The following is a 13,426-nucleotide window of genomic DNA, read 5'->3' as shown; positions in this document are numbered from 1 at the left end:
CCCAGTAGGGAAGGTGAAATGAAAAAAAAAAAGAATCACAGAATATGCTGAGCTGGAAGGGACCCACAAGGATCAAGTCCAACCCTTAGCCCTGCACAGGACCATCTCCAAGAGTCTCACCATGTGCCCAAGTGTATTGTCCAAATGCTTCTTGAAACACATTCTGTCAGGCTTGGTGCTCTGACCACTTCCCTGGGGAGTCTGTTCCAGTGCCCAACCATCCTCTGGGGAAAGAACCTTTTCCTAATATCCAATGTGAACCTCCCTCAACACAATTTCAGGCCATTCCCTCATGTCCTGTCACTGGTCACCACAGATAAGAGATCAGTGTCTGCCCCTCCTCTTCCCCTCACGAGGAAGTTGTAACTGCAATGAGTTACAACCTCTGTCTCCTCTTCTCCAGGCTGTACAGACAGTGGGTTAGGGTAATGTTTGGATTCTGTACCATGTACTTGCACAGAGCAATGGGAATTAGAGGGTCAGCAGGCCTGTAGGGAATCTCCCTTGCTATTTAGTAAATACTTTTAATTCTCTAAAAAGCCATGGTAACCTTGTAATGACCTTATTGAGCCAAAATCCTTGTGAGTGTTTTGTAACATTATAATTTCTAAATTGCTACTCAGTCTTACAGATTTTAAAAGATGCAAAAGGCTGCATTTCTACAGGTAGATTTACATTATGTGTTGTTCTGAAGATGAAATAAGGTCTTCTAGGTAATACACAAACTGAGTATTCAGAAGTGTAAACAGGAATTCAGGAGAGGAGAGACTGCTTACCTCTTTTAGGAATTTACACTGTAATCTTTAGCAAATCACTTAATCTTTCTATGCCTCCATTCCCCATACATAAAACAGGGGCAATACTTGCTGTAAAGGATAAAAGCTGTCACATGCCTTTTTAAAAACTGTCATTTAAAAACCTCTACTTAAACAGTCAAAACCATTTCTTGCAAATACTAAGGAAAAGATCAATTTTCTCTGTTATCCAGAATAAAATTTCCCCAAGTATTCTCACTGGATACATTGCACGTGTTAAGCAGTTTGGTTTTTTCTTTAAGAAGTGATCATACCGAGTCCACAACATTACCATTTTTAAAATTGGCCTTATAAATTTACTACCAGTCTATAAAAGTTCAGTATGTTTTTACTACATTATCCTGACAGAGACAACAACACAACATAGGCAACAAGAATCACAGACCTTTTGACTTTGAGCCTTTTTTGGGTGTTAAGATGCACTTAAATCAGATAATTGATTCCAACTGTGGAATTAAACGTATCAGTGGAAAAGATCTGAAAGACCTCACAAAAAGGTCCGATAGCTAACAGATGATGCCAGCCCGACAGCGTAGTGACAATCCATCACACATGGATATGCGTTTGGATCTTGCACTGAAGCCTGAGCTGTTGAATCACAGAGGCTGGAAAACTGTCAAAGGCGTAGCACTGCTCTCCCAAAGAGGGCATGGAGCACAGCAAAAGGACTCTTGGCATCATTCTCAGGGGAATATTTTGTCTCATGCAAGGACTGGCTCCAACAAGTTCTGAAGGAAGCTTTGCTCAGGCCTTCTCGGCAGGGGAAATATTTTATGACACGGTGCCTTTGATGGGACTCTGGGTAGGAGTTTAGCAGATGCCTGAGGTGGCTGCATACCTAACCAAAGGTGGATGGGGAATGTGTGACTACATCTCTGGGTAAGAAAAGAATAAACAAGAGCAATTAACATGAGAAAGAACATGGACAAAATTTCTGTGAAAAGAATAAATAAGGTAGAGACAGCAGAACTTGTGTATGATCCTATCTTTTCCTTAGAAAATGAGAAAAAAAAGATCTTCCAAGTTTAAGTATCTTTATTTTCTCACCTGACAGTATTTGAGCTGTGAGCTTGAAAAAGTAATTTCATATTAAAAGAGAGATTTTACAACTCTGAAATTAACATCATAAAACTCAGATCACGAATTACATTTACTTTATTATTACATGCATTTTAGACAGTGATTCATATTGTTTATTTGCAGAAGTAGTCATTCTCAATGTACAAGTAATTGCTGTTACAGTGAAACTCATTAGCATGCACTGCACACAATTGTGTGCAAAGTTATTGTTTTCAGTTAGAAAATTTTAAGGTAATGATTTCTAAATTGATATTATAGACTTTAATTTTGGTTTTATGAAGACATTGCATAGTTGATGCTTAGCTTCTCCTGAAAGACTGGAATGTGGTACCAGTATTGTTGAAGCAGATCAAGTGACAGTAGCAAACAAGAAGATTTGAAGAAGAGGCATAACTTTCAGGGTTGAAAGATCAGCAAGTACAGCCTAGGAGGAAAACCAAAAAGGCTTGTTAAACTTGACATTTGAATCAAATTTCCTTAAAGCAAGTTAAGAAGTCAGAAAAAGATTCAAATACTGACTTTAATATTGTCAATTATTTGATTTGGACCTGGCTAGAAACAAATTATATTGGTTTATGTTTGCACTTTATTGCATTATTTTTCATTCTAACATTTCAAAGAAAAAGCATATGTTTACATATATAACCCAAGTAACTTTATTTTAGCCTTTAGCCTTACTTCAAATATACATGGCATCATGGGTGAACAAGGGGTCTAACATTTCAACTTGCTTCTAAAAATAATTGGGAATTAAGAATCCTTATCCTGTGGCTTGGCTAGTACTTGTGAAGTAAGTCCAATGTAATATCGCAAATAGTTAATGTCTTCTCATGAATTATGTTTTAAAAAAACCCAAAGAAAGTGATCACAAACTCTCAAAGTTTGGAAAGAATCAATCACTATATTTTTGGGAAAAAGAAAAAAAAAAGAAAACAACAAAAAAAACCCCCAAACCAACAAATTACGAAAAAAATTATAATCTTCATCTTAATGACTTATTTTCCTTCATTTCCCATGACCATATGCACAGCAAAATGTCAGATTCATAGTGACAAAGTAATCTTGTACAACTCCATTAAAATGTGCTGAGGAAAAAGGTACAAACCCCTACAATATTTCAAAAACAATATAGCCCACAAACACAGATTATATACCGAAACAGAAGAAAAATCTTATTGTACAAAATAATTTTATAACACTGCATTTTTGTAGGAAATATCCTTTATTTCCTTTTACTCCAGAAAAGCAGCATTATGTACTGCATGTTCACAATTTCCTTACTTTGTATCTAAGGTAAGAATTTAGACAGAAAGATTTGCACTATGTATCATGTGCCACGTGAAGCTTAAGTTACTCCTATTGGCAAAGCATCAAAAACTATTTCAATCTCCTCTAACTGAAACTTATCCTTACTTCAGCTGCAGCCAGTGACGTCACCTCCATCAGGTTGACTGCTCGGAAAGCAAACACAGCAGCTGCCAGGACTGAAAGAAAATGCCCAATATTTAAGTTCCTGACCTGTTAATTAGTGGTTAGAATTAATCTTGATGTAAAATACCAATTTTCACTCTCTCAGATTAATCATTTTGATTCTGAAGAATAACGTAAAACAAGCAGCTGCGTTTGAGCTTCTTTGGCCCCTTTTAAACAGACAGAAAAAACACAACATTCCTTCAGATTAGTCTGAGTGAAAATGCCTGAGTTTAAGATGACTAGCTTTTGATTAAAAGGACAAGCTGTCTTATGCATACAAATGGAACCAAAACCTTTGCTCTTCTATTCAACTCCTTCATATTTAAAAACAGACCCCACTGAAGATACATGTCTTCTTTAAAACCCCCATCTTAAACCTTCTTGAATATGATAGCATTATTTAAGTACAAAACTCTCAAAGTCTCCTAAAAGATGCCACTTCAAAGGAAGAAATCATCCAGCAAAATCAGAGGGACTCTCAGTCACTTAAAGTACTGAAGCAGTAGTTGCCATAAATGAATAACATGAATCTTGTATTTTGTGAAAGGTGATGAACTCATTTACCAAAACCACCGAAGAACATCCTATGTTCTGTTCAGAGACCAATAAGCATTTTTTAAGTGTTACTATAAGAAACAAAAAATTACCTCACATATTTTTAGTTAGAGATGTAGTATTTATGCAATTCTAGTTTTCTAGAAGTATGTTCTTTGACATGCATGTAATCTGCTTTCAGTATTCAAAGAGCTTTTTTCTTCTTGTCACAAAATACATTGAAGCTAATGTGTATCTGCCTCACATTAACCCAGATTTAAAATGTTTTGCAAAAATAATTCTATTACCAGCAAGAATTTCGAGAGAATTGTATCCCAGGATTCTGTCCCACAGAAGCAAGAGCTGATCTGTAGCTAAATAACCAGAAAATGCTCGTACCATCCATTTAAATGAAATTCGTAGCCTGCAAACAAGAGATAAACAACAGTTATTATATTTCTGCCTCCCATAATGATCAGAAAAATCCTCTATAAATTAAAAACATTTCATTATCCTCTTGCATTTCTCTTCCAGGAAGAACAGCCATTTTTCTTGCTGCATTAATAATCAATATTTTAATTTGCAACAGCCATCATAAAGCTATTTAGCACCTCAGTTGATAAAGTGCTACTATCTTTCCCATTATCATTCTGATCAAACAATCACATTAGAGTGATCCTCAGCTATTATCACCCTCAATGTTTAATCCTCTGCTATTATGCTATTAAAATGGATACCAATTATGGCAAAGAGGGTTTTCAGGTTCTATTGCACTTGGTGCCATGAGTTCACTCTCCAATGACAGCCTCTTGCTCTCTGGTACCTTCTCCTGTAACTAACACATCTCTGTGTCTTCTGTCCCCTAGGAAATAAGTCATTTAGTTCCATCAGATCTGACATGAATTACTGAAACTTAGCTGAATAATGCAGCATTTGTCGTACAGCAATTCTCCTCTCTTTTTCAAAGAACATACAGAAGAAATGCACAAAGCACAGATACGCAAAGGACTCCAGCTGACTTTCAAGAAAAAATGGCACGCTGATGTTCACACCTTTGAATAATTTCCCATAGATCTTAAATGAAATACTACAGAACAGCATTCAGAACAATCAATCTGCAACATTTGTAACAAGTCAGAAAGAAGTACTTACGGCTGAGCCCCAATTTCTCGGAGGTGATAAAAGAGCTGGGGCAGATGAGTTTGTAGAAGAGTCTCAAAAAGCAAACACAGTGATACAATGCCCTAAAGAAACAAGCATAAAGAAACAATACTAACACTCATCCTGTCAAATCCAAGAAAACAGTATCAGCAGGTAAATATGCATGAATTTTTAATTCAAACAATAGAATATTATTGATATAATATTCAGCTCAGGTACGAGAGGCCCAAGCAGCTCTAATACCTTCAGCCACTAAAGCTTTGCTCCTACAATTCTCTCTATGCATCAACAACATCATATGTTCTGATAGTCCCTTTCAGCTCCAAGTTACCTATCGTTTTGTATGTCAGGATATGAGTATTTAGTGGGTTATTATAATATGAACTACTTGAAATACTTCCACTCTGACGAAACAGACCTTAGTTGCACTAAAAAATAGAGCATGTGAGAAAAAGTATCTCCGATAACTAAAACCAAACAGCAGTGGGGATAACCACAAAAAAGTTAGATATAAACACATTTTAAATTTTCTTTTTAAAATTACAATATAAATGAACAGATTCTATTTGTCCTGTTTCCTTGCTATTAATGACGGAAAGCACAGTGCATAGCCTTGAAATGATATATCAAGGAAAGGATTTTCTTTGAACCAGGAAACATTTTCAAAAAGCAATATAACTCTTCTGCACTTTTTGAAGGAAAAAAATAATATTTACTAGGTTTTATTCTTCAGAAATTGAAGATAAGACAATTTCTTCAATTGTCTTACATTCAAGACAGCATGTCCTGATCATAAACATAACCCAATTATTTAAATTCATCTAGTAGTGCTAAAAAGCCATCACACCAAGATACTTTGCTAAACAAACACACATTAACTTGATATCAATGAAACAATATCTATATACATATATTTTAGTCCCTCTACCCTGACAATACTTCATTGTGCACTTACATGTCATCAATGAAAGCAACTGAGTATCCATTTTGTGACTCCTTTAACTGAGAAACCTATTACATTAAAACACTTGACTCTTATAAAAAAGACCCCACACACTCATAAAATGAGAACTTACTATTTTAATAAGGTACATGATATTCTATTGCAAAGAGTAACATGGACATAGAAAACAACAATATCCAAACTAGAATTACCTAATAATCTTCCCAAACACGCCTGAAATATTTTATTATATTTAAAAGAATACATTTCAATCGCATAGAAAACCATGCTACTGTATATTATTGTTCTGTAGTAAATAGAATATCAAGTGAGTGGGTTTAATTCCTAATGAACTTACAGAGGGATGAGAAGAGATGGAATGGAGTCTGAAGAAAAAACGCACATACATCTCACGGAATATCTGATACAATTTGGAAGGTTCATGGTACAGAAAACAAAGTGGAGCAACTGAAAGGATAAAAGAATTATAATTGACTCAACACTGTAAACTGCTAAAAGAGTTCAATGATTAAGTGCATGAAGTATGAGGAAAAACCAAATAATTTATAGTAGCACAATTTACAAAAACAATACTAAACCAGTTATTGAGAAGACTGTTATAGAATATTTCTATCGTTTAATGTAAAAAGTAAAGAAAAGGAGTGTGATACATTCTAGGTAGTAGTTATATATATTTCAAGAATCTAAACTAATAAGAACTGCTTACTACAGTGCTGGCTTCTCTGCGGTGTAGGGCAATAGGATGTTGAACAGTGCAAGTTTTTGATTCAACTGCCTATAATTTCCAATGTGCCCAGGGGTTAGTGACCAGCTCCTTACTTCACTTGTATGACTGCTTGAAGACAGATGTTGTGAAAATGAAAATATTAAAAAACAGCTTTTGGTTGCCACAACAACATCCCGTAAGTATGACAAACTGATAGAGACCTGTTTATTTCTTACAAGATCTGTAAAGCATGGACATTGAGTGGTTTACTGTTTAGAACTCTTTTAGTAAAGCAGCAGCTCTCAAACTTTTGTTGTTTTGTAAAAGTCCAGCATATAGATAAATATGTTATATGTATATGCTGCACAAACATAACTGGTTCTGTCAGTGATACTCCATTCACTCAATGCGTTTTCAGAGACAGTTTTCCTTATACATTTTTGTGAACAGCCTTTTTATCTGTTCACTCTTCATGCTGATTGTTTCACTTTACAGGTGCATTCATTTTGGATGACAGCTTACATTTTAACACACTCATAGTCTCTATCTTTACATTCACCTTCCCTTCCAGTTTTTTTTACAGAGGCTGGGGATATGGATGCATTTGTCTGCAGATGTATGTATACATATGCACATAGATATAGGTACATTTATACATACATATATATATGGATATATGCAGGTGTGAATTTATTTTCATATCTATATATCAGAGAAGGTGGCTTAATGAAAAAAATGGTGTCTGTGTATGAGAGACGGGGTGCTACGGTAGGGTGAGATGTTCACAGAAATTGTATTTACGTAGAGGTAAGAAAAGCAGAGGGTGTTACCAGTGTTTATGTTTTTAATGATCGAAGATGGAGGTGGAAGACTTGGCAGTGTGCATATGTACACAAAGGCCAGGAGGGTAACAGAACAGCCTCTGACAGTTGGCACCCCAAAAACGTATGCATGCAAACAGGAAAAAATGTACAGGATTTACATAAAGACCCAGATACTTCCTCATAAAGCAGCACAGCATGGAATACAGAGGATGCTGTGCTTGGTCCCAGCCACTGTACCCACAGGCTGGAGTTATACTGTGTTTCTGCTGCCTTGCTTTTCAGCCTGCCTCCTTCTCACAACCAGCATATTCTGAGCCCTTGTAAAGAGCAAGAATAGGAGGGAGGGAGGAAAATTTGGGAGATGTTGTTCTCAAGGGCAGAGTCAAATCCAAACATTTTGAAAAGCAGTTCACACAGAATAAGTGAAAGCCTCCTAGTAAGTCCCTAAGAAGGAGTTTGTAACTAAAGTGTTCGTTACTTCAAAGAGTTTAGATTCCCTAATCAGGTTCCAATTTGCATTTCATATTTAAATTGTGTGATTTCAATGATTGTGTGATCATTAAACTTATTATTAGTAAAATATACCATTTTAAAATATAGCATTTTAATTATAATCTTTGAACCTGCTTGTCCTGTGATACCACAAACACTTTTGATAAATCAAAGGAAAAAATAAAAAGCAAAGACAACTAGTCTCGCATTGTTGGAGTGCATCTGCAGTAGCTGCCTTGTAATATTTGAAACCAAGGACATTTTTCTGCTTTTTTCCTAAAAGTCTTGTTTCCTCTGTGCAGTAAAGTAGCAACCAGTCTATTACATAATGCTCTTTTAATGCCTCTTGTAGACAAATGGATACAGCAACAGGCCTTTCACATAATTCATGTTTTCACAAACTCTTTTCACAAGTAACTTGGTCTACCCGGAAGTGAAGCACAAAAAAGAGCACTTTGTTGACAAACTTTATCCCTCTATTCATGTACATTAAGATGCATAGCTTAGCTCAACTATTAGCTCTCAAATTAGGAACTCCCACACAGTAGAAAGCTGTAATATAAGTCAGTAGAAACAGTCTGGAATTTTTAAAATTATATACAACTGTCTATACACAAAGAAACATAAAAGCATACACACAAGTTTAAAAGTTGCAGAAAATTACTTACAGCTTTAAACTGCAATATGATAAAAAGCAATCCCGAGGTTTTAGTTTACGAGAGTCACACTTACCATACATAGAAAAGCCATGAAAAGGAATTACACCTACAAAACAAAAATATTTATTTTTTTGTTCTTTACAGTCCTTTTTCTCAATGCAAAAAGAATTTCCCCCCTCATGTTATTAAATTCCATTCTGCCCACCATAGGAATAAAATATTTCCTTGTTATGGCACCTGCATAGATCTCAAATCTTGTAAATATTTTAGTACAGTATCACTTACTTCAGTACAACCAGTTACATGCTTAAATACAAGCTATAGTTCCTAGAAAGCCAGGTAAAACTCAGTTTCCATGAAGTTGTTATGTAAAAGCTTTGCTGATATCAGAACCTAATTTCAGATAAATGACAACCCGTAAATGTCATTCAATGACCAGACCGGAGCAGGAAAAAAAAGGAGGCCAAGACCTCCAGTAATTCATGTAGCACTCAGATACAACATTTACAGTACTTGGCAGTTGCAGCACAACAGCTCTCTCCTCCCTTCCAGCTGCCTTTAGCTCCCATTCACTAGTTTTTACAGAGGACCAGTAAGGGGAAGCTGCTTTGACAAAAGGTAAGACAAGGCCAGAGACACAGATTTAAGACTGGTGACACAAGGCCTTGGAAACAAGAGCAAGGACCTTGAACTTGAAATACAAATGCAGTGCAAGACCAGGGAAAGGATTCAATAGACAGGGATTGAAATGGTCAAAGAGCTGAAAAAACAATTTTAATAACTGAAGTTACAACAACAGCAATGATATTAACTTAAAATTACATAGATTAGTTAAGTCTGATTTTTTAATATGAACACACATTTTGAAAGGACAAGGCTTTAGGGTGTGGTTTGTTGAGTACTGAAAAGCTGGGAGGTCAACCAATGTCAGCATGTATCATTCAGATCCTCCAAGTGGTGATACAAGACTGGAATATGAGCTGCTGCACCACAACTTGTTTTCCTTCTCCTTCCCCCACACGGACAAACCCTGTGACTACTAACACCAGGCTGAAATGTGGGTTTGGAGCAGCTTCAGTCCAGCTTACTCCTTGAAATTAATGAATTTCACAGAGTAACAATAAAACATAACATGTAAAAGAAAAAGAAGTTATCATGTATTTGAGAAAAAAAACTCTGTATCTTTACAGTCTACCACTAGAGGAGGCAATAGTATAATTCATACCATTTGGAGGATAGAAAACAGCATATTCTTCCATTCCAAGTTTTCCTGTGAACCATCAAACCACAAAGAAAATGTGATTAAGAAGTTAAAAGGTGTAAAGATTTAAATTAAAAAGGTAGATTCTAAGTTACAAGTATACAAATAATAACTAATTACATTATAGATGATATTGTCTAAAACAAGAAAGCAATGCAATAGGACAGGTACAGTGTCAGATATAAAACTGAAATGCAGCACTAATAAAGAAGGATGATGAAACAACAAAAACTACAAAATAGAGGAGGAAAATTTCGGCAATGCTGTTCCACAGAGATTTTATTTCTGTGTGTTTTAGGAGCTCTAAAGGTGTTTGCTGCAGACCTTGAAGACGGTGAAACTATGAGGGGATAAGGTTAAGGGCAGAGTGACCTAGGGACAGGAAAAGCATTTAAACAGATACAAGCACAGATAAAAAATATTCAAGGCTTCATTAAGCCTGCAACAGAGAGGAAGATGAATAGCACAGTTCTGATAGAACTAACAAATATTTAAGTAATCTGTTGGATACAAAAGACTAATTAAGTCAAGAAAATCACTGATCATATAGACTGACCATATAACTTCTTACCTTCCCTGAAAAATGAACACATTGTATTATTAAACCATATTTTATGTATAGAGCCTAATAATAAAAATACATTATTAAAAATTAGTAATTTATTTATAAGTATAAAGGTGTTATTATGCATAACTGTTATACTTAAAACATAATAATTTTAGTTTTAAAATGAGAAAATTAATCTAGAAAATTTAATCAGTTACATGAAAATTTACAGAATAATCAGAGATTCTTTAGATCTCTCTATATTCTGTTCACTCTACACAGAAGAATTTAGCATAGGGAACTTTTTTCAGGTTCAATGGAATCTGGACTTTGTTATTTTCCTGCAGCATGAATTGACTGAATTAAAATCAAAATTAACCTGCGAAACTCTTTATGTAAATAAAATCAAGTACTTTCCAATTATAGAAATGAGTTGTTTCATTAAACTAAAAAATATTTTCTCCTTTTCCTTTCAACAGTTTGCTTGCTGAGCAGTCAGGAGTTGTAATCTGGAGAGAGAGTATTTTTAGCAAGCACATCCTTTGGAAAATCAGCCAAAAATAGGACCTATAAGCCTTTCGGATTTACACCGCACAGCAACTTCGTTCCCCAGATTTGCCTAGGAATAAGTAGGATGTTCCCCATAGCTGTGTTTCTGGGCTGCCATGGCTCTGTGTCTGAAGTGAGATGTGGGACCCCCCGCTGTTCTGCTCTCGGGTGAGCCATTTGCTTATTTCCAGAAGGAGGTAAAAAAACCTCCCTAATTCAGTTAAAGAGAGAGAAAATACCCAACAGCAATAAGGAAGGAATTAAAAAATTAGGAAACAAATGTTACCTCTAGTGACATACGAGGCAGCAAGAGGAAAACTGTCAGCAGAGGTCCTGCTCAAAAAAAGTACTTGGAAATCACATTTGGCTCCATATAAAGGCACCAGGGACCAAGGAAGAAAATAGGAATGTAGAAGGTACATGGGAAAAAAAGTGACTTGATTACTATATGACTCAAGAATGAAGGAAAAATTAGGAACCTCTGGGTAAAGTCAAGGCAGGTGAGGCTCTAAGAAGCATGGAAACAGTCCAAATGTATGGCATTAAAAGCTGGCAGAGAACACAAGTGGGCTGAACCAATAAATTTAAGATTGTTGAGAAAAATAACGAGAACCTAAGCCAAAGAACATCTAAAAATCAGCTAACACTCTGAAGATGTCATGCTTTTTAAAAAAATCAGTTTTAAGTATGCTTGGTAAAGCTCTACTCTCCCACGCCTTTGAACAGAGCCCACAGTTCTCCAGCAACTTGTTCCTGCCTACAAATATCTGCTTTGGGAAGACAACATTCTAAAACCCAGAATGCTAGATTCCAGCTGCTAGATTTACTGAAGCTGCAGAGTACAACACTGTATATTTAAATTTCTGGCTCTAATAAAGACAGATGTCGTCAAGATTTTACCATACTGTCATAGTTGTGTGCTTCATTTCTTTGGTAAAACACTGCAGAATTATACACAGAAAAATGCAGTAGAAGAACAGCACTGCAATCTGGCCTTTATGTCAGCTTCTAAACTGTCATAATAGAATCTGTGCAGAAGTGAACTGGATACACTGACTTTTTATTAACATTCTTTTATATGCAGTCTACGAGGTGTAATGAACACAAAGCAAATTCACATAATGTATAACTGCAGCAGCCAACAAAAATCTACATGATCTCTTTTAAAACAACTCCTTTTACCTTGTATGTATGATTTGGGTGGAGTGGCACTACTGTAAGTAAAGTGCTCCAAGACAGATGTATCTCGGGAAAAACAGAGTAATACCTGTAAAAAAGACAGCATATGAAAATCAGCTGACTTACTGAATCAACAAAGCAATGTCAAACAAATTTAAGGACCTGCCCTAATTAGTACCTATTAGATGTTGTTGAAGAGAGCCAATTAGGTTGAAAGCTCTTGATCAACTATATTTTCCTGTTCAAATTTCCAGGCTCACTTTAACCTTGCTAGATTTTACCTTCACGTTCATTTGTTGTCAGTTAAATATTCTGCAACCCTCCTCTTTTCTCAGCAAACGTGTATCCCCTTCTGCCACAACACTGGTGACACTGTGTGTGTAACTGGCTGCTTTGATGTCCACTAGATTATTCTTCTATTCAGTTACTATGACCTGGGGAAGCCCTAGTAAGTGAGTAAATAGATGAACCATTTCCATTCTCGGATGTGTGGAGTTCCAGAAGGCTGATCATTTGCTTTCATTCCCAGGATCTTTACAGAATGCTTGCAGGAAATTCAGCTCTTTCAAAAAGTACAGATAATAATGTTCACCTTGTATCCCAAAGGTCTGAAATGCACCTTGTATTCTGTAAAGTATATTTGTGGAGTTTATTGTTTACACAAATGAAAAATCCAGTATTCACAGCAACTGAGTATAAAATTAAATAGTAAAAACCATTCATAGAAAAAAATAACAATAAGGAATCTCATCCTATCTGGAGTTGTAAAAAAATCTGATAATCAGTATTGTATTTTAAAATCTCCATATTTTCATGCAACCAAAAGATGCACTATCAAAAATGTACACGAGAGGGCAGACGTAAGGCAGACTTCAACTTGCCGCTGACTTTTTCACACCTGAATCCCTCTGCTCTTGAATGTTTTAAGAATTTGTTTGTTTCAACTGTAGTCAAGGTGTAAAAGGTGGAAAGGTTTTAGATGGTGTTTCACTACTTAATTAAGAATAAAAATGAGTGGATTTTTCCTTCCCAGTAATTACTGCAAAAATCTTCCAGATATCAGCATTTGTCAAAAGGAAACATGCAAAATTAAACATCTGAATATTACTGCTTTTTTAATTTTTTACGGAAAGCGGGTTGTATTTGGAGACTTTTTCCTTTTTTGAATCTCAAAACTATTTC

At 35.6% G+C, this 13,426-nt stretch overlaps 1 protein-coding gene across 3 annotated transcripts in view; it reads right to left on the bottom strand.

Annotated features, from left to right (window-relative positions):
- Positions 1-1,832: 1,832 nt before the first annotated feature.
- The window catches only part of TBC1D19 (TBC1 domain family member 19), a 46,613-nt gene continuing 35,019 nt past the window's right edge, over positions 1,833-13,426 (bottom strand). Inside the window, exons 14-22 of one of the 3 annotated variants that reach the window (XM_027712346.2) lie at positions 12,248-12,332; positions 11,352-11,432; positions 9,934-9,978; positions 8,782-8,814; positions 6,365-6,474; positions 5,055-5,146; positions 4,211-4,326; positions 3,309-3,379; positions 1,833-2,319 (exon numbers count right to left, since the gene is read on the bottom strand). In XM_027712346.2, coding sequence (XP_027568147.1) covers positions 2,245-2,319; positions 3,309-3,379; positions 4,211-4,326; positions 5,055-5,146; positions 6,365-6,474; positions 8,782-8,814; positions 9,934-9,978; positions 11,352-11,432; positions 12,248-12,332 — 708 coding nt within the window. In that variant the 3' untranslated portion in view covers positions 1,833-2,244. The remainder of the gene's footprint in view (positions 2,320-3,308; positions 3,380-4,210; positions 4,327-5,054; positions 5,147-6,364; positions 6,475-8,781; positions 8,815-9,933; positions 9,979-11,351; positions 11,433-12,247; positions 12,333-13,426) is intronic. The other 2 variants (XM_039381431.1, XM_027712348.2) reach the window with 2 other exon arrangements.

The sequence above is a fragment of the Pipra filicauda genome, unplaced genomic scaffold (assembly GCF_003945595.2).
Source record: "Pipra filicauda isolate LSUMZ 115617 unplaced genomic scaffold, ASM394559v2 scaffold223_size1779592_pilon, whole genome shotgun sequence".
In the NCBI taxonomy this organism is placed as follows: domain Eukaryota; kingdom Metazoa; phylum Chordata; class Aves; order Passeriformes; family Pipridae; genus Pipra; species Pipra filicauda.
Note: the sequence above shows the minus strand (reverse complement) of the source record. Positions and strands in the feature narration are given on the sequence as shown.